The sequence below is a fragment of the Lithobates pipiens genome, unplaced genomic scaffold (assembly GCF_037356315.1).
Source record: "Lithobates pipiens isolate NorthernLeopardFrog02 unplaced genomic scaffold, aLitPip1_a1.2 Scaffold_16, whole genome shotgun sequence".
NCBI lineage: Eukaryota > Metazoa > Chordata > Amphibia > Anura > Ranidae > Lithobates > Lithobates pipiens.
In genome coordinates, this window is record NW_027507748.1 from 636,175,463 (window position 1) to 636,202,492 (window position 27,030).

Below are 27,030 nucleotides of genomic sequence, written 5' to 3' on the forward strand. Positions count from 1 at the left end.
ACTAAGGAAAACTATTTTTTAATGTATTCTTTGGGGGATATTTATTATAGCAAAAAGTAAAAAATATTGCATTTTTTTCAAAATTGTTGCTCTATTTTTGTTTATAGCGCAAAAAATAAAAAAACTGCAGAGGTGATCAAATACCACCAAAAGAAAGCTATATTTGTGAGAAAAAAAAAAAAAGGACGCCAATTTTGTTTGGGAGCCACGTCGCCCGACAGCGCAATTGTCAGTTAAAGCGACAGTGCCGAATCGCAAAAAGGGGCTTGGTCCTTTGGCTGCAAATTGGTTCGGGCTTAAGTGGTTAAAGCGATTACCGTGAAGTACTTTTTCAGTAGTTTACATACACATTTTTTTCAAAACTTTTGGTTTTTCTATGTAACATCATCTAACAATTCGTAAGTTACAGCAGAATATTTTTTCTTTTTCAGGTAATACCGATTTATACATATTTTACTCTTTTGTCGATTGCTGAAGGTGCATGGTTTACCCAAAAAACAGTCCAAAATGTGCGTTCATTGAAAAGGTATTTACTACAAAAAATGTCATTATTACAGCATATAAAATACATGCTCTTTTTCAGAACAAACTGACAGAGAATTCAAAAATACAATTTATATATTTAAATAAAACAACTTTTCTTTCATGTACAGTTGCGTCCCTTCCCACATTTTTATTTTGTGCTCTTCCCTTTTGGACTAAAAAAAGAAGACATGCTTTTCATCCCAGTTTTGTCCACTTTAGCCAGGGATTTTTGGGCTGCAGTCATCTTGCTATTGGCCTATAACAAAAGCAAAATATTAAAATCAACTTAGCATACATTTTACATGCCAAGCATGAATAGCACACACACACACACTTTATTACATATAAAATATACATACATTTTATTTTTTATAATATATATAATTTTTATTACACACACACACTCTCTCTCTCTCTCTCCAAGTGAAGTGATACTAAGCCTCCATTCAACCTAGAATGCGTTGAAGGAAGCCTGCGATTCTTGCATTTGAATCACACTGTAATCTTAAAGACATCCCAAATGCAGGCTGCAAACGCAATGTATCTGCCTGCAGAGGATTGCATGGCATAAAATGACCATGTGATCTGGTTGCAGCATGTTCTAAAATTTCTGCATGAATGACTTTGGTGTGGATGCGGTGCCAATTGAGCAATTCGCTCAAATTGTACCACACTAAATCACATGTGAACTGTGCAGGAATGTGGTCTGTTTCCTGTGCGATTCACAGTGTGCACCAAAGTAAAAAAAAAAAATATATAATTTCTTTCCACAAAAAAAACAAAAAAAAAAAACAAACAAGGTAAACTTGCCTGCCTGCTTACCTGAATATTTAGTGTGACCATCCTTTGCCTTGACATCAGCAAAAACACTTCTAGGTACACTTGCACACAGTTTCTAACCACATGCGGACCGCCCCTCGCACATAGAGCGGCCGTCCTGCCTGCCCGCAGTATGTGCCAGATCCTGTGCCTAGTATGGGATCTGACACTTCTGGGTCTGGAGAGCGCGCATGGCTGGCAACCCGCTCCCGCTGTGATTGGACACAGCGGGAGCCAATCAGCGGGTCCGGCCGACTATGCCCGCCGAAACCCGATGATCGTTGAGGACACAGGCAGTCTGCCTACGTAAACAAGGCAGACCACCATTCTGTGACAGAGGAATGTATTGAGCCTGCGTTTCTGCTAAGCATTAACACCAATCTTTACCATCCCCCAGTCAAAGCACCTCCACTAGTTAGTAAGCACTCCCATGGCATACATTTAACCCTTTGATTGTCTCTTGATGCTATCCCTTTCCCTGCCAGTGTCTTTAGTACAGTGACAGTGCATTTTTATTAGCACTGATAGCTGTATTCGTTTCCTGGTCCCACAAAAAGTGTCAAAAGTGTTTAGGTTCCAATTTGCAGTAACGCAGTCCATTACTAGTAAATACAAATAAAATATCCCATAGGTTTGTAGACGCTATAACTTTTGCGCAAACCAATCAATATACGCTTATGTTTTTTTTGTTGTCAAAAATATGTTGCAGAATACATATTGGCCTAAATTAATGAAGAAATTCGATTTAAAAAAAAAATGTTATTGGGTATGTTTTATAGCAGAAAGAAAAAAAATTCTAAATTGTCGTTTTTTTTGTTTATAGGGCAAAGAAAGAAAAAAAAAAAAAAAATCACAGAGGTGATCAAATACCACCAACATTTGACTTGGGTACAGCGTTGGACAACTGCACAATTGTCAGTTAAAGCACCTCAATGCCGTATCGCGAAAAATGACCTTGTCATAAAGGGGGAAAACCTTCCGGAGCTGAAGTTGTTGAAGGAACTCTGCAAGTAGATTGCTTTAAAACATCTTGGGGAACTAACCACAGATCTTCCCTTAAAAAAAAAAATTCTACTCGTAAAATCCTTTTCTCCGAGTTCATTGACGGACACAGTACTTCCAGTCTTGACCTTAGGGTTATATCGCCACCTTCAGGAGTAGGACTAGGCAGAAAAAAAAAAAAAAAAAATCAAAAAAAAAAAAAAATACATAAGCACAGCACCACCTAGTGGCGGTCCTTACCAGCAGTAACCCCCCAACTCTTCTACAGCAGCTCAGTTTGTTATAAAGCAGTACAAACAGGAACAGGAGGGGTGGGTGCTGTGTCTGTCAATGAACTCAGAGAGAGAGATTTTACAGCGAGTAGAAAAAGAAATCCCATTTTCTCTTTCGTTCATTGACGAACACAGCACTTCCAGTCTTGACCTTAGGGACGTCCCAAAGCAGTGCCACAACAAGGGGTGGGAACAGAGGAAAAAAAAAATAAAAAATTACCAAAAAATAAAACTCCAACCAAAACAAAAAGAAAAAAAAACCCCCGCAAGAGGAGCCAAAACCTCAGACAGCCGCCCGCAAAACTTTGCGGCTGAAACACGAATCTGAAGATACCCCAACATCTACCTTGTAAAACTTGGTGAAAATGTGTACCGACAACCAGGTAGCTGCCTTACACACTTGAGAAATGGACGCTTGATGCCGGAAGGCCCAGAAGCACTAACCACCCTGGTAGAATGCGCCGTGACGGCGGTGGGGGGGGGGTTTACCTGCCCCCTGATTGCATAAGCCTGGACAACAATCTGTCTGATCCAACGAGAAATAGTGGTTGAAGAAACCGCCAGGGCCTTCCTCGGACCAGCCACAGTGACAAACAGCGAATCTAACCTTCAAGAAGGAGCCGTAGCCGACAGATACACACGGAGAGCCCGAACCACATCCAAAGAGTGGAAGGTGATCCTCCTTGGGGTGAGACGGTCGAGGACACAAGGAAGCAAGCACAATGTCCTCATTTAGATGAAAGGCAGATACCACCTTAGGAAGAAACGAGAGGTCGACCGATATGGGTTTTTCTCTGGCCGATGCTGATATTTAGAAATCGGGATGGCCAATGACCGATATATGTTGCCGATTTTGCGGCCAATATTTTAAGCCGATTTTTTCCTTTTCCTTCATCTCAGAAAATCTAGGGTGGAGAGGAGGTTATTTAGGGTGGAGAGGTGGGGGTGCAGCCTATCCGTGTCCATCAGTGCCACCTCATTAGTGCCCACCAGTTCAGCTCGTCAGTGTCCATCAGTGCCACATCATTGCAGCCCATCAGTATCCATTAGTGCCAAAGATAGCTCCATTCGTCCCCTGACGTGCTGCGCTCCCCACCTCTGCCTCCGGACTACAAACCCCAGAATGCAGCACAGCTGGTAACAGCCAATCGGCACCCGCCGTGATAGCAGCCGTTTAGAATAGACGGTGGGTGGCGGGATTTCCACCCAGCACGCCCCTGCCTCAGATCCTGCACAATCAGCCTTTTTTTTTTACATAATAATCAGCCTCTAATGCAGACGCAGCACCGCCTTATCTGTATCTATGGACCGACAACCTCTGCAGATGCCCCTGCTGTATCCTCAATTTCCAAAGTATCACGCACTGCCGTAATGAGTGCACCCACCAGCACTTTCTCATGCGCCGCAACGAACGTGGAGGATTCCGCCTCACTGTCCGAAAGATCAGGGGCCGCATCATTCGAACCATCCAGGCTGCTACGTCGGTGCCCAAGTCTGGATCAGAGCCCTCTCCCCAGAAGATGGAGAGAGAAGGGGGGGATTTTTTTTTTTTACCCGCCTTACGCCCGCATGCCACTTCAACCCAGGAGATTAATGATTCCAGGACTACCGACAAAGCGTCCAGGGGCACCGCAGACCCAGAGGAGCCAGCTGCCATCACAGGGGTGTCTGTCGGGGGGGGGGAACGACACCCACTTCAGACGCCATGCCATCCCACACTCGACCTGACACTACCAGGGACTGAACGCCCACTGAGAAAGAGGACCACCCTCCTTGCTGCCACAGACTGGGGGGCCCCCCCAGGAGGACTCCCCACCCTGACCGAGGAGCAGTGCTGTGGCGTCTGTCCTCCGGCAGAAGGGACAAGCCACGAGGAGATCCATGCTCTTGCCTGGCTTGAATTGTAGAGTCCAGCGCTAGAGGCCCAGCAGAAATACCCCTCATGCGGCTACAAGAAAATGTCCGCTGGCCGCGCTTCCTCAGCTAGAGCACAAGTGCCTGGAAACTATGGGAAAATTACCACTGTGCTCTGAGTAAATGGGTGCAGCTCTCGTCCCCCAATCAATGGCAGCTATACATGTGGAGGAAAAACCGCCAGCTACCCCCCCCCCCCCCACAGAATGCCTGGAGACCACCCGAAGGGGACCCCACAAGGTCAGGTAGATGTAAAGACAACATCCCTGAGCCCAGCAAACGGCAGCGCAACCAGAGGGGGAATAAAGCAGTCTCCCAAAACCGAACCACCCCAGGGAGTACCCAGCTGCCCCACCATGCCGGACCAGTGGAGCACATACTTACCTCTCCTGCAGGGACTGCGGGTCACACTCCACAGACAGATTCACCTCCTGCCTGGATGGAGTGGCTGTCGGCCATGGTGACACTGTGACCCAGGCGTCAGATGTCTGGTCAAATGTGTCCCTGCAAGAAGTCTATCTTGCTGGCCATCGCAATCCAGAATGGGGCTTGTCACGGCCAGCCCAGTGTGGAGCTCAGGTCTACGTGCGCTCGGTGGCCAGGCTGGGGAGACTACCAGGAGCTATATATCCAGCCTGCCCAGCAGTTGATTGCAGATGCATCACCAAAAAAATAAATAAAACAAAAGCCAAAAGAACCACAGGTCCCAGCAGGGAGCCAGGTCATTCTAGACTAGGAAGAAAAAAAAAAGAAAAAAAAAAACTGAGCAGCCTGTAGCAGAGTGGGGGGTTACTGCCAGTAAGGACCAACCCTAGGTGGTGCCGTGCTTTTTTTATTTTTTATTTCTGCCTAGTCCTACTCCTGAAGGTGATGATATATCGCTAAAGTCAAGAGTGAAAGTGCTGTGTACGTCAGTGAACGAAAGAGAAAGTGAGTTTTCAGGGATCTCCTAAAGGTGGACTGGTTAGGGTCTGATCAGACATATGGGAAAGAGAGTTCCAGAGGATAGGGGAGGCTCTACAGAAATCCTGAAGGCAAGCATGGGAGGAGGTTGCAAGGGAGCTGGAAAGCAGGAGGTCCTGGGAGGAGCAGAGGGGACAATTTGGACAATATCTGCAGATGAGGTTGGTGATGGAAAAAAAAAAAAAAAAAAGAGAGAGAAGGAAAAAGCTTCTGAATCCCTACCACTCAATAAATGAATAAATAATATTTCAGCAATGGCCAATTCGTCGGTAGGATTGGATACCCCATCAGGAACCAATTCATTACCACAGAAAATAGTTTTGGGACAAAGATGTCACCAGAATGGTCAAAAGAGGAGGGTCAACTACAGCATAATTGCAAAAAATTTAAAAAGATTTTATTGATGAAACATATCACAGGCGTAAGGTTCACTAAAGGCAGCATTACAAAAAAACACTGCCTCCAGTGAACTACACAATCACACTGTACCAGTTTACTGGATAAAATCTAACACTGTTGACAAAATGTCATTAAAAAGACTGAGCTCAAATTCCCCCCGTTCCAACAGAACTGTAATCCTAACCCAGGATGTGGAACAAAAATGGTGTATGGATGCTGTAATAGTCACATATGAATCCACTCTCTCAGGCAATAGACTACCCCCACAGTGATCATAATTTGGTAACTGAAGTCCAAGAGACCATCTACCAATCACCATAAGCTATGCGTAATATAAGATGGTAGAACAGTGGATATTGGGTGGTCATAGAAGCTGCTGATGCTGAAATAAAGGTAAGTTGAAGAAATCCAGCAGAAAACCAGTATAGTCCAAACATTCCTGTAATGCAAATCAGGCTTTGTATGAGATTTCACACTGCTATTTTGTAGAATGTGTAGGGTATTATGACCAACAAATCATATAGTGAATATAGTCATCTTCATTCCACTAAGGTAAAGAAGGATTGCGAGTTCAACCAGACCAATGGGCTGTCATAAAGCAGATAGTAATTGATATGGATATATTCAGATTCTGTTGGAACGGGGGAATTTGAGCTCAGTCTTTTTAATGACATTTTGTCAATAGTGTTACAGTGTTTGATTTGAGGTTGGTGAAGCAGCTGGGGGCGATATTGTGGAAGGTCTTGTATGCTGTGGTTAGCATTTTGAAATAATCAAAGAGTGAATAAGTTGCTTTGTGGTGCCAGTCCGGAAGGGTTGAATTCTGGAGATGTTGCAGAGGTTAAGGTGGCAGGATTCAGCCAGTGATTAGATATGGGGGCTGAAGGAGAGGTCAGAGTCAAGGATTACACCCAGCACCCTGGCATGTGTGAAGGGCATAATGGTTTTGCTGTTGATCTTAATGGTAAAGTCTTGGGGTGGGGACCGGGTAGGAAGAAATATAAAAAGCTTAGTTTTAAAAAGATTGAGTTTGAGAAAGTGGTGCGACATCCATATCAATATATAATCCAGTAAGTTTGAGATCCGTGAGGAGATCAAGGGGGTGAGTTGACGAGCGGAAAGATAGATCTGGGTGTCGTCGGCGTAGAGGTGGTATTGGAAGCCATTGGAGGTTATTAACTGGCCCAGGGAAGAGGTATAGAGCGAGAACAGGAGGGGGCCAAGGACAGAGCCTTGAGGTACCCCAACAGAAAGAGGAAGAGGAAGGAAGAAGATGGAGTTGTAAGTGACACTGAAAGTGTGCTGAGATAGGTAGGAGAACCAGGATAAAGCAGAATCATGGAGGCCAAGGGAGTGTAGTTTGCTGAGGAGAAGCAGGTGGTCAACTGTGTCGAAGGCAGCAGAGAGGTCTAATGCCCCGTACACACGGTTTGATTTTCTGACGGAAAATGTTCGATGGGAGCTTTCTGTCAGAAATTCTGACCGTGTGTAGGCTCCATCGGATATTTTTCATCGGAATTTCCAACACAAAATTTGAGATCTGGATCTCAAATTTTCCAACAACAAAATCTGCTGTTGTAAATTCCGATTGTGTGTACACAATTCCGACACACAAAGTTCCACGCATGTTCGAAATCAAGCAGAAGAGCGGCACTGGCTACTGAACATCGTTTTTCTCGGCTCGTCGTACATCACCTCGTTCTTAACATTCGCAATTTCCGACTAACTTTGTGTGACCGTGTGTATGCAAGACAAGTTTGAGCCAAAATCCGTCGGAAGGATTACGGAGCTGCCGAAAATTGCTGTACCCAACAGCTGCGAGTGAGCTGTACTCCGCACATGCGCAATTAAAATGTCATTGCACGAGATGATGCTGCACGCTCCAGATGCTCATGCTACTCTGCAAGGAGCTAACCAAGGGGCAGATCTATTATTACGCTAAGAAAGGGGTATGTCTGTTATATCGTGTAAGCAAGGGGTGTGTTTAGTATTATATCGTGTAAGGGGCGGATGGTTACTAAAGAGGCAAAAATGTTTAATTCATTTTATTGTAAAAGACGCCGTTCATTTGTTTAAAAATGGCGTGCAAAGATGTGTAGTTTATTGTTAAAAGCACCCCTAAGTTATCAGCTTACACAATATAACAGTAATAATAGACCCGCCCCTTGGTTAGATGATAGCCGCCCCTTGCAAAGTAGCACAAGCATCGGGAGCGTGCGGCATCGTCTCATACAATGACATGTTAATTGTGCATGTGCAGTGTACAGCTCACTCACAGCTGTTTAGGTTCGGCAACTCCGTAGGCCTTCGTACTGCACTAGCACTGCGCAGTACAGGGGGTCCTTATCCGCCGGGGGAACTTTTTCGGCAGGACACCGGCTTTTATTCTGGTAAGGCAAGACTAAACACTAGTCTTCCTATACCGTATACAATAGGGAGAGGTCTGTGGATATTACAGTGAGTGGGGGAGATGTCATGGATATTACAGTGGGGACTATATGGTAGTGGAATTTTCACAGGTTTTGGCAAATTCAATTATTTGCTGATCCGAAAAATGATCCGATCAGTGACTCTGACCCGAGGAACGATCCGAACCAAGAGTTTTTTGATCCGTTGCACCCCTATTTTTTGGCCACAATTCTTGCATGAAAACCACAGTAGATGGGTGTACCTGGGTCCCAATGGTTTCCGCCAGATCTGTGGAAGATGTCCAGCAGTGCCATTAGCAATGTTGAAGTGAAGTAAGCATGATGCGTCTCATTTGCTGCATTAAGTTTCCTTGGCCAATCACTGCGTCTACGGTCCTCAATATTGAGAAATACAGGCAGATACTTATCAATCATGCCATCAGTGAGGCGTGCGATTGGTCCCAATACTCTTCTGCAGCAGGGTGTTCCATTAAGAAATATTCTCAGTTGAAAAATGGCTCCGATGGGTCTTCGTATGCACAGTACGCAGCGTCACTCCAGCCGATATGTTGATCAGCTGGCAGATCTTCACACGCAGTCTGACAATCTAAGCACCGAGAAAAAATGAAATTGTCAGATTCTACCTCACTGTTGTGGGACGGGTTCTGGCTGTACTGAACGGCATGTTTTCAGTCTGTTGCATGGTGGCTTAAGTGTGTGAAACTGCGGGTTTTGGCTGTATCGAAGGGCAGGTTAAAACGCACACAAAACCTGGCCTTCAACACACCCACAACCCGCCCCGCAATAGCGAGGTACAATCTGACAATTACATTCTCCCTCGGCACGCAGCTAATCGTCGGATACTGGCTCAGATGATCTGCGCATGCGCAGTGTTGACGCCACGCCAGCTGACCAACATATCAGCTGGAGTGACATTGTGTATTGGGCATGCGCAGACCCATTGGAGGCATTTTTCGAAGGAGGGCATTTCTTGATAGAACAAGGGCAAGGACCCCAAACACACAGACAATGTCATTAAGAACCATCTTCGGTGTAAAGAAGAACAATGAGTCCTGGAAGTGATGGTTCGGCCCACACAGAACCTTAATCACGTCATTGAGTCTCTCTGAGAAGATCTTTGGTTAGTTCTCCAAGATATTTGGAACAACCTACTTGCTGAATTCTTTCAAATACTGTGTGCAAGTGTACCTAGGAAGAATGTATGCTGTTCTGAAGCCAAAAAGGGAATGCACACCAAATTTGATTTGATTTAGATTTTTTATCTGTTCGCTCACTTTACATTTTGTAAATTGATAAAAACAAAGAAATATATTTTTTAAAGCACTTACTTTACAGTGTGTGAGGGAAAAAAAAAAAAAAGTCCAAATACCCTTTTCCTCCCTAAAACATCAGAGCCCAATGAATTGGAGAGAGGGCCTTTTCTGTAGCTGAAAGCTGGACATTGTATATATTAACCACTTCAATACTGGGCACTTAAACACCTTCCTGCCCAGACCAATTTTGAGCTTTTAGCTCTGTCGCATTTTGAATGACAATTGCGCGGTCATGCTACACTGTACCCAAATTAAATTTTTATAATAATTTTTTTCCCCACAAATAGAGCTTTCTTTTGGTGGTATTTGATCACCTCTACGGTTTTTATTTTTTGCTAAACAAATAAAAAAAAATACAGAAAATTTTGAAAAAAAAAAATGTTTTTTTTGTTTCAGTTTCAAAACTTTGTAAATAAGTAAGTTTTCTCCTTCACTGATGGGCGCTGATAAGGCAGCACTGGTGGGCAACGATGAGGTGGCACCAATGAAGTGGCATTGATGCACACTGATATGTAGCACTGATGGGCGACACGAATGGACACTGATATGTGGCACTGATAGGCAGCACTGATGGAGCGGCAAGCGCATCAGCGCAGCCCCCCCCCTCACGTCAGAGGAGCAGCCGATCGGCTCTCCTCTACTCGCGTCTGACAGACGCGAGTGAGGAAAAGCCGATCACCGGCTCTTCCCATTTACACTGATCAGCCGTGATTGAACATGGCTGATCACGTGGTAGAGTGGAAGAGTCTCAGACTGACACCCCGCAACAACGATCGCCGCGATGCGCGCCCCCGGGGCCGCGCAGCAGCTCAAAATCCTGATCACGTCGTATGACGTCCAGTCAGGATTTTGAAACCACAATGCCGCCGTGTTTTTGTTATAGGGCAGGCGGCAAGTGGTTAATAGGGATAAATACCAAATTTTCAAAATAAATAACAGATACTGAGGACATTATGGGATTTTTAGATCATTTTTTTGTCCTAACTTGGCCATAGAAATTTCCCATACACAGGTAAATTATGATACAAAACCATTTGGGCTGACCATTTATGCTTACAAACTGGAAAAGTGAATCCAGATATGCGCTACCAACATATGACATTGGGGTGGACTCAACAGCAACCAGAAAAGATTTTCCATCAAGCCCCCCCCCCCCAAAAAAACAAACACCCCACACACAGCTGGCAAGTCTGCTAGTGCTTAATCACATTCAGCGACTAGACCTCCTCTTTTTAATGGCAAGCTCACATCCATAGGTTTAGCTGCAGGCTGCTTTGGACCACTGGTGCAGTTTTGTGGGACCTTTCCCAACTGCTATCCCCCAAAACATACATGCTGGTATTGCCTGCCTATACCACCTCTCTGGATTTCTGTGCCAGGAGAACATCATATCAAAGAGTGCTTTGATTTCTCCTCCATGTCACCATTCTCTTTTCTGTGGGCACCCTTGGATTGTAAATACAGCTATAAATTAGAACTGGTATATTGATTGTTCTACAACTGATCAAGCTCGAAGTACTTGAGTTACCATGGTTTAAAAGATTATGTAAATCACATGGATTTTAAAGTGCATAGAAGCATAGGGATCTGGAGGCAGAGCATCAGTAGGAAGGAGGAGAGCTGAATTGCAGAGTCAAGCCACATGAGTTTGCAGAAAAAAGGAACGTCAAAAATAAGCCATTAACTAAAAGGTAACTCGCAGCAAATGGATGATAAAAAACAAACAAAAACAAACTCTAAAACGTGACAAATCTCTGAATTGGAATCGCGCATAAAAAAGGTAAGGTTACCGAGACATGGTCTGCAGATAAACATCACGTCAGCCTTGAAACAGGGCCTTCTATGCAATAAATATTAAACAGGTGCTCCATATAGCAGAGCTATTATGTATGATTCATACATGTAAAGTGGTTATACCCTACACACGCCGCCATAATCAAAAAAAAATAAAAATCCATGAACTAGGAAGATTAAAAGGCCCACCTTTTTTGTTGAACTGGAATTAAATTTTGTGTAGTCCTCATCTGCTTCCACGGGTTTTTCAGACATTTTCCTTTTCTGTAAATTTAGATTGAGGAAGTTCTCAATTTACTGTCTGGTTACCATTTTATGAAAAATTCCCACTAGTTACAGTGTAAAGTAACCATCATTTCAAAATTACATGCAAAAAGAAAAAGAGCTCCTAAGCGTGTGATAAAAAGTTTCTAAGAGCGTGATAGAATTTTAGTGCCTCACATTAAAAAGGAAGAAGGAAAAGGTAGTTAGCTTGATTTTTTTGGAAACTACAGAGCACCCCACAGGAATACACAAACACATTTCTACGGCATTTACCTTTGCAGGAGGTTCAGGAGCTGGAGTGGAGACATCTGGAAGGCTGTATGGTAAAATAAATAGTTGTCAAATATTTAATCTGACATTTTATCTTTTAGAACAAATCACAACCCCAAACCATGGCAAAATTATGCAGTTTATACAGGAAAAAGGAAAGCAAGTTACACTAGTTAGCCATTTCTAATGGTTCCCAAAACAAGGAGGAGGAGGAGTCAATGTCTTTAGTGAATCAGCCTCAAAAATGTCAGACTGCTCATCTCCCCTTTATTTGTTTAACTCTTCTCTGAGCTATCCACAAAGCCTGAAGACAGAATATATGCAGACTGCTGTATGGTCACGGCTTTCCAGCATTCCATTGGATGCAAACAGAAGGACCAAAAAAACAAAAGTAGTCATACACTGAATAACCTTGTCTCCTAATGTTAACTGGACTATGAAAGCCTTTTATTGGAAATGCTTGCTGTAACTTTGATGGTATACTAGTTTTTGACCAGTTAAAAAACTACCGCCATCTTGCCCAAGCAAAGTGAAAGCATCTCTGCAAAATCCACCCCCTCAACCTCTTTATAGTCTCCTTCCTAGCAAACCCTCTCCATCTCTTCCTCCACTGCAGGTGCTCACACTACCGGGGATGGAGAAGCATGTAATCTCCTTACAAGCAAAGTCTTATGAGGGGACAGTGATGTCACTGATCCCTTGGGTTGTGGATATCAGTCATATTTCAGTGCTGGCTGCGGGAGAGGCAGGGGCATCAAGGAAGCACAGGTAAAGGGAGTAGAAGGATGTCTGGAGCAAGCCTAGGAAGAGATACTGCCACTTTGGTCTTGACTATATGAAGATTGCTAACCCTGTTCTAGCACTAAATAACTATAAACTTTTAATATAAAACATGTTAAAGTCGGGTATAAATCTTACTTTAGATATTGGGACAGTTCAGTGCGGAGTTCTCCTGGTATATATTCGGATATGAAGCCATGAGCATACCGAAGGTAGTCCTCTGTCAAAAAAAAAAAAAAAAAAAAAAAGAGGTTTAAGAGGTTGAAAAACAATGATCACATTTATTACAGTGCCTGGATATTCCGGAGTGTTTAAAACGTTTCATCACACTACAATCTTATCATACAGTCTCTGTACAAGTAACTTTACATTTACTATGAGGACCTACCTGTTTAATCAGACAGACACTAGAAGCTTGTCAGTAAAAGTTAAAGATTGTACAATCGGACCGTAACCTATGCAGTGCACTTCAGGTTATAACACATGCACAGCATATCGATTCCATAAAATTTTAGGTCTATCCTCATGTTTAGATCTGCAATATAGCACATGACAACCAGCAATAAAAGATTTTAGCACAGATAAGCAATCCCGATGGAGGAAGGGCCACTTCAAAATAATACCCAGAGCTCTGGTGCATAGATCAGCAAGAAACAGGCAAGTTTCTCCATTAGTGCCCACTGACACTGGTTACCTACCCGGCTCTTCATCACTGGCTTTGTCAGTGTTGTCTGCATTCAAACTTGCAAGCTCTTGGAGGGGATGCTAAGGGACTATATACAAGATTTTAGCAATGACAACAATATCATTAGCAGTAATCAGCATGGATTCATGAAGAATCATTCTTGCCAAAACAATTATTAACCTATGCGGAGAGGAGCTGCCATCTAGATAAAGGAAGGCCTGTAGACGTGGTGTATCTGGATTTTGCAAAGGAATTTTAGTGGCAAAATGGGGAGTACGCAGAACGGTCCAGTGTGGAAAGCAGGTCTATTCATTTCTCCACGGGATGTGGAAATCTTGCAAGACGACGTGGCAAATTAGGTTTAATGTATAAAAATGTAAAAATAATGCATTTGGGTGGCAAATATATGAATACAATCTGCTCACAAGGGGGGAGAACTTCTGGGGGAATCAAGAATGGAAAAGGACCTGGGGGTCCTAGTAGATGACAAGGCCCAGCAATGACATGCAATGCCAAGCTGCTGCATTAAAAAGGGGATTAACTCCAGAGATAAGACAATAATTCTGCTGCTCTACAAGACTGTCAAGTCCGGCCGCCCCTGGAGTATGCTGCCCAGTTCTGGGCACCAGTCCTCAGGAAGGATGTGCTGGAAATGGAGCGAGTTGAGAGAAGGGCAACAAAGCTAATAAAGGGTCTGGAGGACCTTAGTTATGAGGATAGATTACGAGCACTGAACTTTATTCTCCAGAGAGAATAAATGCTTGAGACAGGATATGATTTCAATGTACAAATACCATACTGGTGACCCTACAATAGGGATAAAACTTTTCCACAAAAGGGAATTTAAAAGACGCAGCCATTCACTAAAATTAGAAGAGAAGTGGTTTCAGCGGGGAGCATTGATAAATTTCAAAGAACTTTTAGATAGGCACCTGAATGACCACGACATACAAAGCACACACACAGGTTGCACTTCATGGACTTGTGCCTTTTTTCAACCTCATCTACTATGCAACTACAGTATGTAGACACCATCAGGCAGAACACCAATCTGCAGGAGCAGACATGCACAGTTGAGAGTTTTACATCAAAAACACCATCAGCCATGCTGCTGAGATCACAATTGTTTCCTCAGCAAGAGCGCATCAGACTTGTTACCTTCGGGCCAGGACCGCTGATAAGTACAGGCAGTACAACCAGCCCTGTTGTACCGGGCCCAGAATGAAGGGGGGGCACCCCCGAGCAGATTTCTAGCTAAAAAAACAACAACACAATTAGCTAAATAACTTTATTAACCTGCACCTACTTAACCGGCAAGGTATATAGTACCTTCCTGGGCCCCATGAGGTGAGAGAAGAGCGACTATTTCTCAATTTTCAGGTGGAAGCATACAATTTCTGCTCTGCATCAGTGTACCTTGTGCTCACTGTATGCTTTCCTGGACGGATGGATTCAATTGTAATGTGGCTCCCTTCCCTCAGTAAGTGCCATGCTGCTGCAGCCTGAAGTAGAGACAGAGACTAATCCTGACGGTGGTCCCACAGGCAAACAATTCCCCTATACACACACAAACATAACACAGGCTGAGGCTCAGTCCCCTGACTTCCCATTGTGTGCTCATGGTCATTATGACGATCAGAGCATAGCAAGTTCTCTATGGCTCTGTCAGTGTAACATGCTGTGTGGTGCTGACTTTCTTAATATATGGCTGTACTGTGTGTTACAGACTATAACACAGTACAGTAAGAAAGTCAGTCCTACACAGTCATGTTACACTGACAGAGCCATAGAGAACCTGCTGTGCTCTGATCATCATAATGACCATGAACACATAGTGAGATGCTACATTATACATGGGATGGGGGAAGGGATAGTAAAAACACATAGCCAAGTTGCATTTTTACCACCCCCCAAATCACTCCCCTTTAAGAATTTTTCACCCAAGCTTTGCAATCGGGTCCGTCTGGTGATTTTTTTTCCTGTGGACCAGTGGGTACAGTAGCTGCGTATGATGGGACAGTGGTGGCAATTGATGGCACAGTAGCTATGTTGAATGGGCACAGTGGCAGCAACTGATGGCACAGTAGCTGCGTATGATGGCATACTGGTGGCAATTGATGGCAGTGACTGCAATCGATGGGTACAGTATATATCATATGCATATGATGGCACAGTGGTAGCCATCGATGGGTACAGAAGCTGCATTTGATGGCACAGTGGCTGCAAACGATGTGTTTTTTTCCTGAATTTTTCAGTTTGTTTGCGCCCCCCCCCCCCCCCCATACATTTTGAGCACCAGCTGCCACTGTCAGGGGATCATTCAGGAAAGGATCCTTACAATGAGCTGAACAACCAACCGTGTGGGCAGTCTGTCTCACTCCATGTATAAAAAGCATGGAATTGCAGAAATTGGGCATTTTTTTTTCCAATCAGCAGGGTAACCCACATATAAACACAATGGGGTTTATTTACTAAAAGGCAAATCCACTTTGCACTACAAGTGCACTTGGAATTGCAGTAGCTGTCGATCTGAGGGGAAGCTCTGCTGATTTCATCATCCAATCATGTACAAGCAAACATGCTTTTTTTTTTTTTTCACATTTTCCTTTTTTGGTTCTCAGCCTGAGGCCATCTCCCACACGTTAACAACATAGACTGGACTGAGAGAGTGATTATTTTTCGAAGCATACTACAAAAGGAGTGCAGTTAGTTATGCACTTCTGTGACCCATTTTCAGCTGACAACAGCTATATACAGACTTGGGGAAGATCCCAACTTTACAGTTGGAATTCACCCACATGCCCGAGTCAGCAGATCCTGCCCCCTGCAGTTCTCAGTCTGGAGCTGGCAGGGGACCGATGCTGCATCCACCTAGGGGAGTGCAATTTTGTTTTTTTCCCCCAGGAATACCCTACTTCATTTAAAAAAAAAAACAAACGAAAGCCTCCCGTTATAATTAAGTGTTGCAGCTTATTTTTTAAGTAAATCTGCAGTTAAAGAGGGATCCCACCTACAACAAAAAATATTAAAAGCTAGCAGCTATAAATACTGCAGCTGCTGACTTTTAATAAATAGACACTCACCTATCCCAGGGTCCAGCGATGTCGGCAGCGGAGACCGATCGATTGCTCGGGTCTCGGCTGCTGCCGCCGCCATTCTAGGTGAGGGAATTAGGAAGTGAAGCGTTGCGGCTTCACTTCCTGGTTCCCTACTGCCCATGTGCGAGTCACGCAGCACACTAGGAATGGTCCGCGCTGTCTCTGGGACCCGTGTGTGTCCCAGCAGACAGCACGGCGGAACAGGAAACGGCATAGACTCCCATGGGAGTCTATGCCCAGAAGTGGGTGCAAATACCTGTCTTAGACAGGGTATCTGTACCCCCCTCCCCCCTGAAAGGTGCCAAATGTGACACCGGAGGGGGGGAGGGTTCCGATGAGCGGAAGTTCCACTTTAGGGTGGAACCCCGCTTTAAAGTTCTCTCTTAATCCCCCTGCAAAGTCCCACAAATACTTGTTGAACCTGCCAATAAATCCACTTAATGCAGTTCCTGTGATGGGGTGACAATGATGCTTCACTACTCTTGAATTCAGAGGAGAATTGTCACTCTTTAAAGCTTGGAATGAGTAAAGGTTTCTGGGGTGTGATGATCAGCATGGTCACCTAGCTACACCTAGCCCTGACAACTGCTTTCTGGATTGACAACACCGTCTCTGTGGCTTAAACCTCCCACTGTGAACTGCGGTGTCTGGGAGGGGAGTGAAGGAGAGACAAAGGAGAATATGGCTCTGTATGGGAAGGTAAATTAACTGGATCACACAAATGGATTTGGAACTGTTTTAAAAAGGAGTCTTTAGTTGTACTTTAAAAATCACCAATTGGCATTTTGCAATGCAAACTCATGAGGGAAGAACACCCAATTTAGGCTTAAGCACCCCCTCAATGACTCACTGACTCCTGTATTTAAAGTTTACACCAATTTAGGCTCAAGACTAAGCTCTGTATTGTAACTGAACAGAGTAAAGAAGACTATTCATTTATAATTTTAAAATGCAAAACCTCAAGAGAAAGCGTGCCAAGGAAATAAAACACATTTCCTGTGAATTCTCCAGAGTAGAAGGCTTCCTAAATCTGCTTTAATGCTAGACATATGCGGGACTTGCTGAAATATATAGCATACACCACTCCTGCTCCAAACATGCTGCAGCAATCTGCCAGATGAGCAAAATTTCAACTCAAACATGACCTAAAATTTTTAAAGAGGGTGTACAACAAAAGGTGTGTCAGTGGTACATGAACTCCAAGTTCTTTAGAGCTCGAAAGTAGAAAATTGTTGAATAACCGTTTTCTTTTAAACATATTTTAACAGAAAGCTACTACAAAATGTATTTTATTTTGCAGAAATTAAAATGATACTAAAAGGCTCATATTTTTCTGTTTAACAATAACAAACATGTAATACTTACCTGCTCTGTGTAGTGGCTTTGCACAGAGCAGCCCTGATCTTCCTCCTCTCAGGTCCCTCTTCGGCGCTCCTGACCCCCTCCCTCCTGCCCCTACAGCAAGCAGCTTGCTATGGGGGTACCCGAGCCAAGCTGCTGCTCCCTGTTGTCAATTCATATATGGCCCACCCCCTTTCTCATTATTGGCTCACTGGCTGACAGTAGTGGATGCCAATGACACCCCCTGTGTCTCAGCCAATGAGGAGGGGGAAGTCCTAGTGGAGTCTCGTTCAACAACGCTGGATCGAGATGGTCTCGTGCATGTATGAAGGGGGGGGGGGGGGCTAGAAGTTTTTTTTTTTATCTTAATGCATTAAAATAAAAAATCTTCTGCCTTTACAACCGCTTAAATATAGCTAAAACTAGCTGACACAGAATTTCAAAAATCTTCTACCATGTTGAAAACTTGACAGGTGATGTAGGTTATGGTCATTAGGAAAAAACTCGGATTCTCTACCAGCTCAGTGAGGACCCCTCTGTTTATAGACAGTGTAAAAAAAAAAAAAAAAAAACACACACGCAGGAATGCAGCTGTCAGAGTAATAAAGATATATTTTTATTTAAATTGGGGTTTTTACCTTCCTTTACGTCAGATTCCTGCTTGATCCGAACAAAGCTGGCAGATTGAACTCCTCCACCCACACTCACATCACTGTTCTTTAAAACTTTGACTGTCTGGTCAACCTATAAAAGACATGCAAGCAACATTTTAACAGTAAGAATATCCAGGAGTTTATTTAAAAAAAAACACACAATCCATGGGTAAGGTTTTCACTCAAGGCTCATCTGTGGCAGTAAAGGCTGCCATGAGACTTGAGTAAAACAATTTCCCATGGAGTGGTGAGGATTGATGTGGACTGAAATACTTGGAGATTTCTGTGAGGGAGACCAGTTATGGCTATACTGACCCCGGTTTAAGAATGCGCATTGGATCTAAGGGCATTTGTAAATCCGTGACAGGAATTGCAGTGTATTTGGAGCACAACTGCACGGGAAGTTATTGCAACATTTTGTACGGATATAGATGCAAATATATGGTGAACTGATATATGTTGAAAGACTAATTTTATTATATTTTTATGTTATTCATTTAAATGGTATATTACAACAAAAAAAAAATACACTATCTATGTGACTGCTTTCCATCAGTGCCTCAAAGGCAGACCTAGTACACACACACACACACTAATATTATATATATATATATATATATATATATATATATATATATATATATATATATATATATATATATATAGTATTCAGCCCCCTTGAACTTTTCAACCTTTCGCCACATTTCAGGCTTCAAAACATAAAGATATACAATTTTAATTTTTCGTGAAGAATCACCAACAAGTGGGACACAATTGTGAAGTGGAACGAAATCTATTGGATATTTTAAATTTTTTTAGCAAATAAAAAACTGAAAAGTGGTGCGTGCAAAGTTATTCAGCCCTTTTACTTTCAGTGCAGCAAACTCACTCCAGAAGTTCAGCGAGGATCTCTGAATGATCCAATGTTGTCCTAAATGACTGATGGTGATAAATAGAATCCACCTGTGTGTAATCAAGTCTCTGTATAAATGTACCTGCTCTGTGATAGTCTCAGGGTTCTGTTGAAAGCGCAGAGAGCATCATGAAGACCAAGGAACACACCAGGCAGGTCCGTAATACTGTTGTGGAGAAGTTTAAAGCCGGATTTGGATACAAAAAGATTTCCCAAGCTTTAAACATCCCAAGGAGCACTGTGCAAGCGATCATTTTGAAATGGAAGGAGTATCAGACCACTGCAAATCTACCAAGACCTGGCCGTCCCTCTAAACTTTCAGCTCAGACAAGGAGAAGACTGATCAGAGATGTAGCCAAGAGGCCCATGATCACTGTGGATGAACTGCAGAGAACTACAGCTGAGGTGGGAGAGTCTGTCCATAGGACAACAATCAGTCGTACACTGCACAAATCTGGCCTTTATGGAAGAGTGGCAAGAAGAAAGCCATTTCTCAAAGATATCCATAAAAAGTCTCGTCTAAAGTTTGCTACAAGCCACCTGGGAGACACACCAAACATGTGGAAGAAGATGCTCTGGTCAGATGAAACCAAAATCAAACTTTTTGCCCACAATGCAAAACAATGTTTGGCGTAAAAGCAACACAGCTCATCACCCTCAACACACCATCCCCACTGTCAAACATGGTGGTGGCAGCATCATGGTTTGGGCCTGCTTTTCTTCAGCAGGGACAGGGAAGATGGTTAAAATTGAGGGGGAAGATGGATGCAGCCAAATACAGGACCATTCTGGATGAAAACCTGTTGGAGTCTGCAAAAGACCTGAAACTGGGACAGAGATTTATCTTCCAACAAGAAAATGATCCCAAACACACAGCAAAATCTACAAAGGAATGGTTCACAAATAAACGTATCCAGGTGTTAGAATGGCCAACTCAAAGTCCAGACCTGAATCCAATTGAGAATCTGTGGAAAGAGCTGAAAACTGCTGTTCACAAATGCTCTACATCCAACCTCACTGAGCTCGAGCTGTTTTGCAAGGAAGAATGGGCAAGAATTTCAGTCTCTTGATGTTCAAAACTGATAGAGACATACCCCAAGCGACTTGCAGCTGTAATCGCAACAAAAGGTGGCTCTACAAAGTATTAAACGCAAGGGGGCCGAATAATTTTGCACGCCCCACTTTTCATTTTTTTATTAGTTAAAAAAGTTTCAAAAATCCAATAGATTTCGTTCCACTTCACAATTGTGTCCCACTTGTTGGTGATTCTTCACAAAAAATAAAAATGTTATACCTTTATGTTTGAAGCCTGAAATGTGGCAAAAGGTTGAAAAGTTCAAGGGGGCCGAATACTTTCGCAAGGCACTGTATGTCACACTGTATTTGTGCAGTGGTCTTTCAAATGAATTTTTTTGGGGAAAAAAATAAATAAAAAATTCTCAAAAAAACACACACACACACACACACACACACACACACACACACACACACACACACACACACACACACACACACACACAGTAAAAAGTTAGCCCAACTTTTTATACAATGTGAAAGAGGATGTTACGCTGTGTGAATAGTGATATTTGGTCTAAGCAAAAAAAATCGTGATGCTTATTTTAGCCAGAAACGTGCTGTCCTAATGTGTATTGTATTTTCGGACAACTGTATCATTATACAGGATTTATATAGTGCCAACAGTTTACGCAGCGCTTTACAACTTGAGGGTAGACCGTACAATACACGTTAATACAATAGGAATCAGAGGGCCTTGCTCTTTAGAGCTTACAATCTAAGAGGAAAGGTCAAGAGATACAAGAGGTAATAACTGGGAGTGGTCTGAGCATGGCTGAGTGAGGGCGTGCAGAGTTTGTGCTCCCAGCTGAACCGCCAGTCATAGGTGATGTGCACCTGAGGATCCCGGAATGAGTGCTCCTAGACAGAGAGAAACGAAAACCTCGCGCAGAGCTGCAGGGTGTAGTGCCCCACAACCCGCTATACAGCAGTATTTCTCCCCGAGGCGGATGTCAGCTGCCGGGCATATCGCGGAGACTACGGACGTAGCTAAACCCCACGAGGTGGCGAGCGCTCGGACAAACGGGGGAGCTACCCCTCGCACTAAACGATCGGAAGCGGAGGTGAGCGGGCGAGTGAATAAGGGGGAGACGGAAAGCTCAACCGAGGCAGTGAACGGCCGAGAGGAAAACGAAGGAGCTACCCTTCGTGTTAAGCGATCGGAAGCGGAGACGAGGGCGTGGATGAATAGGGGAGAGATGGAAAGCTTAACCAGGGCCGGGAACGGCAAAGAGGAAAGCGGAGGAGTCACCCCTCGTAGTATACGATCGGAAGCGGAGGATCTGAAGAGCTTAATCCAGGCTCTACCAACGAAAGCCGACATAGAGGCTCTCATTAAGAGAGTGGAGGAGACACACCGTGCTGAGATTCAGCAAGTACACACTGAGATCCAGGTCATTTCCGACCGCTTGATAGCGGGGGAGGTAAGAGTATCCTCATTCGAAGGAAAAATGGAGAGAGTGGAAAGGGAGAGCAAAGAGCAAGGTGAGATGTTGGTGGAGATGCAGCTCCAGATCGAAGAACTTGAGGATCGCAGTCGCCGCTGCAACTTGAGGCTCCGAGGCGTCCCAGAAGTCGCTGAGCAGGAGGACTTACAGGAGAAGGTAATGAGCATTTTTCACATGATTTTAGAGGGGAATGTCCCGCCCAACATGGACTTGGACAGAGTACACAGGGCGCTAGGGCCTAAACCAGCAGACCCGCAAAAGGCCCAGGGATATAATTTGCCGCCTCCATAGATATGCGCACAAGGAGACTCTGCTGAGGAAGGCATGGGTGGCTGGTAATATTGAGATAGAGGGCTCAGTAGTGAAGCTCCTACCTGACTTATCCCGGGCCACATTACAGCGCAGAGCACAGTTGCGCACTGTCTTGGACTGTGTACGGCGTGGGGAGACCGTTGGTAAACGGTCGACCCAGGGATTGGTAGTGGGGGAGGGAGGGAGGGAGTAGTAGACTAGACGGGAGGGAGGGGGGTGGGGCTAGAGGGGGGCCTTTTTTTTTTTTTTTTTGCACCTTTATTGGTCTCTGCCTATTTCCCCGAGGAGATATGGAGACTTTAAAAATAATGTCCCTGAATGTTAAGGGACTGAACGTCCCGGAAAAAAGACGAATGCTATTCCACGATTTAAAGAGACTGAAAATAGATGTGGCATATATCCAAGAAACACATTTCAGAGAAAATAATCTTTCTCTGTTGAGGTCTACGGGATATCCAACGGTTTACCATGCACTTAACCCGATTTCCAAAACTAAGGGAGTTACCATCATGATATCCAAAACAGTAGCATGGAATCATAAGGATTCCATGATAGATGCAAAGGGAAGGTATCTCTTTGTAAAGGGGACGATGGGAGGGGTAGGAGTTACATTAGCAACATGTTATGCCCCCAATATACAACAAGACCTCTTTGTTAAAGAGATACTTGATAAACTTATGGATTTTGAAGAAGGACAGTTGATTATGGGGGGAGACCTTAATATCCCATTAATCCCCAGTGAAGACACCTCATCAGGGACATCGTCAGTGACACCAAAAATAAGAAAGAGGATAGCTCAGGCATTAACAGAAACAAAACTAGCAGATATATGGCGAATATTACACCCCAAGGAAAGAGATTACTCTTTTTTCTCCAATCCGCATAAAGTGTACTCACGAATAGATATGTTTTTTATTCCGCATAAACAATTACCCTCAGTTAAGGACGCCACTATTGGCCTAATTACTTGGTCAGATCACGCTCCAATTTTCTTAAAATATAACTTAACGGGGAAAAAACATCTAACCTCTAGGATGTGGAAACTTAACGAGAGCCTCCTTCAGGATCCTTTAGTCCTGGAGGATATTAGAAAGGAGATAAAATTCTTCTTTCAGGAGAACGAAGGCCCAGAAAGTTCCTCGGGTACAATCTGGGAAACGCACAAGGCAGTAATCAGAGGAGTATTAATTAAGCATGGAGCAAGGATTAAGAAGGAAAGAGAAACTAAGTTAACAGAATTATTAGTAAAAATGCAACATCTAGAAGCACAACATAAACATGCCCAGAACCTAGAAGTTGAACAAGAATTAATAAGTATACGTAGGCAAGTCACAGATTTATTACAGTACAGAGCTAAAATGGCAATTCAGATAGGACGTAAGTGTAGCTATGAATCCGGCAATAAATGCGGAAAACAATTAGCGAGAGCATTACGGGAAATACAAACCAAGACATATATACCTATAATTAGAAAAAAAGATGGGGAGGAAGAACGGATGCCAGAACAGATCGCTGGTGTGTTTGGCGATTTCTACTCCTCACTGTATAACCTGAACTTGAGGGCGGCAGATCAAGCTAAGATAAATGAATACATAAGTTCAAGTGAAATGCCGACTGACGGGTGATGCACGGGAGGAGATGGAATCCCCAATCACACTAGTAGAAGTACAAAACACGATAAAACAGATAAAAAGTGAGAAAGCACCTGGTCCAGATGGACTAACAGCCCAATATTATAAGACGTTTTTGCCGGAATTAGGTCCACATATGGTTAAATTGTTCAATGAAATAGGAGACATATCGACTTTCCACTCAGATACACTTAAAGCTACAATCACAGTGATACAGAAGGAAGGTAAAGACCCGAAACAATGTGGAAGCTATAGGCCAATATCCTTACTGAACGCAGATTTGAAAATATTTAGCAAACTACTAGCCTTGAGGATACAACAGTATTTGCCCTCTCTGATTCATCAAGACCAAGTGGGATTTGTCCCAACAAGAGAATCAAGGGACAATACTATTAAGGCCCTAAACCTAATACATACAGTTAACTCCACCGAGACTCCCTGCATATTTCTGGGAACAGATGCAGAAAAAGCTTTTGATCGGGTGGGGTGGGGGTTTATGTTCTCGGTACTTCGACATATAAAGCTAGGAGGGAAAATGTTGGGCTGGATAACAAGCTTGTACGGAAAACCTACAGCTCAAGTAAGAGTAAATGGAGTGGCATCTACACCTTTCCCAATAACAAATGGGACCAGACAGGGATGTCCATTGTCCCCTTTGTTATTTGCGCTGACCCTCGAACCACTTTTATGCAGAGTAAGGCTCAACAGGGATATCCAAGGAATAATTATAGGAGAAACCCATAATAAAGTTGCAGCATATGCAGATGATATGCTTTTCACAGTGACGAACCCGATAATCTCGCTCCCAAATCTATGTAAGGAAATCGAGACATACAGTATACTATCCTACTTTAAAATAAACTGCTCCAAGTCAGAAGCCTTAATGATAGCAGTCCCAGAGAAAATGATGAGACTAATAAAATTTGATTATAAATTTAATTGGACGGACTATGGTTTGAAATACTTGGGAATAACGATCGCAACAGACCTCAATAAGATATACGAATTAAATTTTGCACCGGCATTGAAGATGGTACGAGGATGCCTGGAGAGATGGCACAGGGGAATATATTCCTGGTTTGGAAGAAATAATATAATTAAGATGAATATTTTGCCAAAACTCCTGTACCTCCTACAGGCAATTCCAATGTTAATACCAAGAAAATTCTTCAGAACTATACAAACATTATTTATGAAATTTATCTGGGCAGACAAACAACCAAGGATACGGAGGACATTATTAACATTACCAAAGCAATACGGGGGATTAGCAACACCAGACATATATAAATACTATCAGGCAATACATCTAGGTAGACTACTAGACTGGTGTCGACATGGAGATCAGAAAATATGGGTAAAATTAGAGCAAGCACAATGTAGGGAGCTACTACATAGAGCACCTTGGTGCTACAGAAATTTGACCTTAGATACGAAGCTTCACCCTACAATAGGACCCACATTACAGATATGCTACCATCTCCTAGCTAAGAATAAGATATCGACACAGAACTCCCCTCTAGTTCCTATATTGGGCAATCCCCGATTTATACCAGGCATACAGAAAGGACCTTTTGATAAGCTGATTAAAAAAGGAATATATCAAGCCTCGCATTTCGTGAAAAAAGGTAAATGGCCAACAAGGCAGGAGATGACAGACAGAAAAGGCCCCTTTCAATTAGATTTCTGGCAGGCGGCACAATTAGGACACTTTTTAAGAACAGAGATAGAGCCAGAGTTACTAGACCGAGACTATATGCCATTTGAGAAACTTTGTACGGAAAAGGAACCAATTACGCATGTAATCTCGAAAATGTATGCGTTACTGATTAAACCCGTAGAAAATTTTCAGTTACCCTTCTTTCGGAAGTGGGAAATAGACCTAGGAAGGATTTTCTCTGAGGAGCAGAAGAAAAAGATGATACAATCAATTTTTAAAACAGCAACATGCACAAAATTGCAGGAAACTAATTATAAAATTATTGCACAGTGGTACAGAACACCAGAAAAACTTCAAAAATATTTCCCTCATATATCAAATAAGTGTTGGAGGTGCCAGAAAGAAGTGGGACATTTTTTACACATATTTTGGTCATGTCCAAAAATTAAGAAATATTGGAAAGATGTACGAGAGATCGTTCAAAAATTCAGTGAAGTAGAGATACGGGAGGATCCAGCAGTATTCCTCTTGAATTTGTCAGAGACCTCAGGGAATATAGGTGGGAACTCCATCATGTGTCACTTGGTAAATACAGCCAAGTCATGTATAACACTTAGGTGGAAACAAATACAACCTCCCAGTGTGAGCATGTGGTTGAAGAAAGTCGAGGAGGTGAACAGGATGGAAGACCTAATATGGACAGCTAGGAAAAGAAGGAAAACTTATTTGGAAATATGGACACCATGGAACCTCTATATCTCCTCGGGGGATGGAAGGAGACGGATCGATGCAGTTTAGGGGGGTGGGGGGGGAGACTCGGGGGGAGGAGATGGGAACTCCCCCTCTCTCCCTCCCTCTCCCCCTCTCTCTGGCTTGGTTCGGTTTTTTTTTTTTTTTTTTGGGGGGGGGGGGTGGGGGGGAAATAGTAAGAGGGGTAGATGAGTAAAAAGGAGATAACAATACAACTCTAATCTAACTGGGAACAGTACCAATCTAGGATTAGACATGGTGTATGTGGGACTGAGAGAGAAGTTTCCATGTTACTGTTCCGATATGTTATGTATATTACCATTAACCTTGCGTGTTTTCTTTGTGGTTTTATATATTATACTATAAGGGGAGTAAGAAGCGAACGGAATGGAATGAACTGTTATGCTATTTCTGTTTATTATGTATGAACATGGAAACTAGATGTATGACTCTTAGATTGTTTATGTAAAACTTTGTTTTGGCTTACTTATGGAAAGGGAAAAAATAAATAAATAAAGAAATTGAAAAAAAACAAGGAGGTAATAACTCTGTGGGGATGTGCTGATGGAGAAGATAAATGTACAGTTGTGAAGTGGAGGCCAGATAGGCTTTTCTGAAGAGATGAGTTTTCAGGGATCGTCTGAAAGTGGATAAAGTAGGAGAAGATCAGACAGATTGGAGTAAAGCGCATTCCAGAGGATGGGAGAGGCTCTGGAGAAGT

At 43.2% G+C, this 27,030-nt stretch overlaps 1 protein-coding gene across 2 annotated transcripts in view; it reads right to left on the minus strand.

Annotated features, from left to right (window-relative positions):
* Positions 1-514: 514 nt before the first annotated feature.
* Positions 515-27,030, minus strand: part of RNASEH2B (ribonuclease H2 subunit B) — a 61,655-nt gene continuing 35,139 nt past the window's right edge. The window contains exons 7-11 of one of the 2 annotated variants that reach the window (XM_077484238.1): positions 18,507-18,612; positions 12,883-12,964; positions 11,968-12,010; positions 11,620-11,694; positions 515-781 (exon numbers count right to left, since the gene is read on the minus strand). In XM_077484238.1, the coding sequence (XP_077340364.1) occupies positions 674-781; positions 11,620-11,694; positions 11,968-12,010; positions 12,883-12,964; positions 18,507-18,612 (414 nt within the window). In that variant the 3' untranslated portion in view covers positions 515-673. The remainder of the gene's footprint in view (positions 782-11,619; positions 11,695-11,967; positions 12,011-12,882; positions 12,965-18,506; positions 18,613-27,030) is intronic. The other variant, XM_077484239.1, reaches the window with a different exon arrangement.